General features: G+C 41.2%; 1 protein-coding gene across 1 annotated transcript in view; it reads right to left on the bottom strand.

Moving 5' to 3' along the window:
• Nucleotides 1–380: 380 nt before the first annotated feature.
• The window catches only part of LOC108672778 (phosphoinositide 3-kinase regulatory subunit 4), a gene marked incomplete at its 3' end in the record, with an annotated part of 12,240 nt that continues 6,718 nt past the window's right edge, over nt 381–5,902 (bottom strand). Inside the window, 3 exon segments of the mRNA XM_047883908.1 lie at nt 381–488; nt 1,673–1,778; nt 5,279–5,550. Of these exon segments, the coding sequence (XP_047739864.1) occupies nt 381–488; nt 1,673–1,778; nt 5,279–5,550 (486 nt within the window).

Below are 5,902 nucleotides of genomic sequence, written 5' to 3'. Positions count from 1 at the left end.
CAGTCCCAAGCTTCTAAGACACGCACCATACCAAGTTTAAAAGAATATAACTCGGTACTCACTGCAGTGAGTGACAAGGAGCGCATTTTCTTGTCGACGAAAACCGACAGACAGACGGACGGACGACAAGAAAATGCGCTCTCTGCGTCACGGACGGACAAACAGACGGACGGACATGTCGAACACAATAGCGCCTTTTTTCCATAAGTGAGAAAATGTGTTAAAAAGGGCCTAAAAGGACCTGATCAACTGTAATTCTCAAGTAGGTCAAAATGGGCTTAAAGCCTTCAAATTAAAACTAGGCTTACAGCCTCCCGTGCAGAAACTGGGCTTACAGCCTCCATTTTTAGCGCATTTTCTCATTTATGAAAAAAATGTACTATTGTGCTCATCATTTCAGGGATGGCGGCGACCAGGGCGAGGCTGTGCGTGATGCAGTCAACCGCACACGCGCGCACGCTGCTCTCTGCGCTCTCTACGCCTACCAGCTGATAGATATCTTATTATTAGTTTAATAAGCAAGTTATAAATGAATTCACCCTTTTTAGCCGAAAAGCTGATATATGTAAATCGTTTTATTAATTTAATAAGCAATTTATAAATAATTCACCCTTTTCATCCTACGAGCTGATATAAATCATATTAGCTTTCATAATTTTATAATAGGCTTTTAAAAACTGACAATAGAGTTAGAGACTTAACTTTACGCCTACGAGCTGATATAAATCATATTATTAATTTAATAAGCAATTTAGAAATGAATTCACCGTTTACAGACGAAAAGCTGATATAAATCATATTAGCCTTCAGAACCTTAATAAGAAATTAAAAGTAAAGTTAGAGACTTTACTATAAAAAAATATTTAATAAAATTATTACTATAAAAAATAATCATTGTTTAAGAAAAATTGAGAGTTAAGTCAGAGACATAAAGTGGGCAAAAAATGTAAAAAATGGTTTTATGGACTCAATACAATGATATAAACTTTTGCGTCAAATGGGTACCGGTATTGGGTTACAAAATTCCAAATGCACATTAAGTTTCATAGATTAAAATGGGTTTAAAGTCTTAGAAATGAAAATTTTCATGAAACCGTAAAATTAAAAAAAACGACCTAAACTAGAAAAGGACCTAAACTAAAAAAAGACCTAAACTAAAAAAGGACCTAAACTAAAACAGGACCTAAACTAAAAAAGGACCTAAACTAAAATAGGATCTAAACTAAAAAAGGATCTAAACTAAAACAGGACCTAAACTAAAACAGGACCTAAACTAAAAAAGGACCTAAACTAAAAAAGGACCTAAACTAAAAAAGGACCTAAGCTAAAAAAAACCTAAACTAAAAAAGGACCTAAACTAAAAAAAAACCTAAACTAAAAAAAGGACCTAAACTAAAAAAAAAACCTAACCTAAAAAATATAACTCAGTACTCACTGCAGTGAGTGACAGAGAGCGCATTTTCTCGTCGACGAAAACTTGAGGTCACGGACGGACNCCCCTAAGCCTGACCAGATGGTGAGGCAAGAACCCCTGAGCCTGACCAGATGGTGAGGCAAGAACCCCCCAAGCCTGACCAGATGGTGAGGCAAGAACCCCTAAGCCTGACCAGATGGTGAGGCAAGAACCCCTGAGCCTGACCAGATGGTGAGGCAAGAACCCCCCAAGCCTGACCATGGTGGGCAGAAGGCGGTCCAGGATGACGTCATCAGGGCAGAACCGCGCGACCCTCATCAGCGTCTGCAGCCCCAGCAGCTTGGAGGAGCAGAGGGCGGCACTCCTGGCGAGCAGGGATATTCAACATTCAACACCAGGCAAACAATATGATTTTATCAATATCATTAAGTTGAATCGTGTTGATTAGCTGTATCCTGGCGAGCAGTGATATTCAACACAAGGCAAATAATATAATATTATCAATATAATTAAGTTGAATCGTGTTGGTTAGCTGCAGCATAATTAATGAGAATCACCAATGAAATCCTGGAATAATGTCGCCCACTAACCTAATCACCGACCCACCCTCCGCCACCAGGCAAATAAGATGTAATCAATATCATTAAGTGGAATCATTTTTATTAGCCAATCTTCATTAATATGAAACAGCAATGAAATCGTTGAATCATTTTTATTAGCCAAATCTTCATAATATGAAACAGCAATGAAATCCTGGAATAATGTCGCCCACTACCCCAATCACCGACCCGTCGTCCGCTGCATGCGAGTCGCAAGGCAAGAACCACAAAGAAAAAACAAATATATTGAAGAACCGCGATTTAATTTTACGTATCATCAAATTTTTCGTCCGAATAACAATTATTTTTGAATACTGCGTCTTAGTAAGAAATACTTCCAAATACCGCGTCTTGGTAACAAATACTCTGGAATACCACGACCCAGTACAGCACACGACCCAGTACAGCACACGACCCAGTACAGCACATGACCCAGTACAGCGTATGACCCAGTACAGCGTATGACCCAGTACAGCGCATGACCCAGTACAGCACANCACCATCACGTTATATTACGTGCATCACATCACCATCACGTTATATTACGTGCATCACATCACCATCACGTTATATTACGTGCATCACATCACCATCACGTTATATTACGTGCATCACATCACCATCACGTTATATTACGTGCATCACATCACCATCACGTTATATTACGTGCATCACATCACCATCACGTTATATTACGTGCATCACATCACCATCACGTTATATTACGTGCATCACATCACCATCACGTTATATTACGTGCATCACATCACCATCACGTTATATTACGTGCATCACATCACCATCACGTTATATTACGTGCATCACATCACCATCACGTTATATTACGTGCATCACATCACCATCACGTTATATTACGTGCATCACATCACCATCACGTTATATTACGTGCATCACATCACCATCACGTTATATTACGTGCATCACATCACCATCACGTTATATTACGTGCATCACATCACCATCACGTTATATTACGTGCATCACATCACCATCACGTTATATTACGTGCATCACATCACCATCACGTTATATTACGTGCATCACATCACCATCACGTTATATTACGTGCATCACATCACCATCACGTTATATTACGTGCATCACATCACCATCACGTTATATTACGTGCATCACATCACCATCACGTTATATTACGTGCATCACATCACCATCACGTTATATTACGTGCATCACATCACCATCACGTTATATTACGTGCATCACATCACCATCACGTTATATTACGTGCATCACATCACCATCACGTTATATTACGTGCATCACATCACCATCACGTTATATTACGTGCATCACATCACCATCACGTTATATTACGTGCATCACATCACCATCACGTTATATTACGTGCATCACATCACCATCACGTTATATTACGTGCATCACATCACCATCACGTTATATTACGTGCATCACATCACCATCACGTTATATTACGTGCATCACATCACCATCACGTTATATTACGTGCATCACATCACCATCACGTTATATTACGTGCATCACATCACCATCACGTTATATTACGTGCATCACATCACCATCACGTTATATTACGTGCATCACATCACCATCACGTTATATTACGTGCATCACATCACCATCACGTTATATTACGTGCATCACATCACCATCACGTTATATTACGTGCATCACATCACCATCACGTTGTATTACGTGCATCACACACATCAGAATATAAAAAGCAGGAAGATAAAAAAAGAATTAATAAAACTACAAACAACAACAAGAGTAACTAAAACACCTGTAACTACAACACGTGTAACTACAACACCTGTAACTACAACACTTGTAACTACAACACCTGTAACCACAACACTTGTAACTACAACACTTGTAACTACAACACTTGTAACTACAACACTTGTAACTACAACACCTGTAACTACAACATGTGTAACTACAACACGTGTAACTACAACACGTGTAACTACAACACTTGTAACCACAACACTTGTAACAACAACACTTGTAACAACACTTGTAACAACACCTGTAACAACACTTGTAACTACAACACTTGTAACAACACCTGTAACCACAACACTTGTAACAACACCTGTAACACAACACTTGTAACAACACCTGTAACCACAACACTTGTAACAACACCTGTAACAACACTTGTAACAACACTTGTAACTACAACACTTGTAACAACACTTGTAACAATACTCGTAACCACAACACCTGTAACAACACCTGTAATAACACTTGTAACACGAGCTAACCTGTTGCAGAGAGTCACACAAGTTCTTGAGTTCGACGTCGTATTCTCTGCTGCTGAAGTAGCCGCTGTGTAAACTCCAGTCCAGGAACCTGGAGGGTTAATAGTACACTGAAACAACTACTGGGGTATATTGTCTGAATATTAACACAGTTTTAAACCTACAGCACGAGTAGAGAACCTGGAGGGTTAATTGTACACTGAGACAACTACTGGGGTATATAATTCAAATATTGACACAGTTTTAAACCTACAGCACGAGTAGAAAACCTAGAGGGTTAATAGCGCACTGAAACAACTACCGGGGGCATATTGTCTGAATATTAACACAGTTTCAAACCTACAGCACGAGTAGAGAACCTAGAGGGTTAATCGTACACTGAGACAACTACTGGGGTATATTGTCTGAATATTAACACAGTTTTAAGCCTACGTACAGCACGAGTAGAGAACCTAGAGGGTTAATTGTACACTGAAACAACTACTGGGGTACATCGTCCAAGTATTGACACAGTTTCAAAGCTACAGCACGAGTAGAGAACCTGGAGGGTTAATCCTACACTGAAATAACTACTGGGGGTATATTGTCTGAATATTAACACAGTTTTAAGCCTACAGCACGAGTAGAGAACCTGGAGGGTTAATCGTACACTGAGACAACTACTGGGGGTATATCGTCCAAGTATTGACACAGTTTCAAACCTACAGCACGAGTAGAGAGTGGACGTAGCACCACTGATACGCCTTCGTGCTGGGCCGAACACTGTCAGGATGACCCATGTAAGTGTAAAAAATACAACTCAGTACTCACTGCAGTGAGTGACAGAGAGCGCATTTTCTCGTCGACGAAAACTTGAGGTCACGGACAGACGGACGGACGGACGGACGGACGGACGGACGGACGGACGGACGGACGGACGGACAGACGGACATGGCGAGCGCAATAGTGATTTTTTTTCATAAATGAGTATGACTCACCGGTACGCGGCGGTGATGAAGGGCAGGACGAGGATGAGGGCCTCGCAGCGCTCGTCACTCGTCGCGCTCTCGTCGTCCTGGTCGTTCCCTCGTCCGTACTTGACGTGGAGTCTGTAGCTGGGGGCGTCCGCCCCCCGTGTCGCCTGTCCTGGGGGGGCATCTGCCCCCCGTGTCCCTTGCCCCGAGGGCGGCGCCCCACAGCGTGCCATGTACGTCTTGTCGAGCTCGGCCACCTTCTCGCCGCACAGGTTCAGCAGGATATCGTTCAGGCTCTCAGATATCCTGCGGACACTCGGAGAAATTAGGGGAATTTTGTCTCAACAGCAATGCACTTTCCTGCCCTTGTGTTTATTCAGTATTATAATGCTATGGAACATTAATATATAAAAACCGCCCAGCAATTGACAAAAATATAGTAATATTCTCATAAGAATACCACAATAATTAGTCAATAATAACAATATCCAGCCCATAATAACACAATATCCAGCTTATAACAGCACAATATCCAGCCCATAACAGCACAATATCCAGCCCACAACAGCACAATATCCAGCCCATAACAGCACAATATCCAGCCCATAACAGCACAATATCCAGCCCATAACAGCACAATATCCAGCC

This window comes from Hyalella azteca, unplaced genomic scaffold (assembly GCF_000764305.2).
Source record: "Hyalella azteca isolate HAZT.00-mixed unplaced genomic scaffold, Hazt_2.0.2 contig13980, whole genome shotgun sequence".
Classification (NCBI taxonomy): Eukaryota; Metazoa; Arthropoda; class Malacostraca; order Amphipoda; family Hyalellidae; genus Hyalella; species Hyalella azteca.
This window is presented reverse-complemented; position numbering and strand designations above follow the sequence as displayed.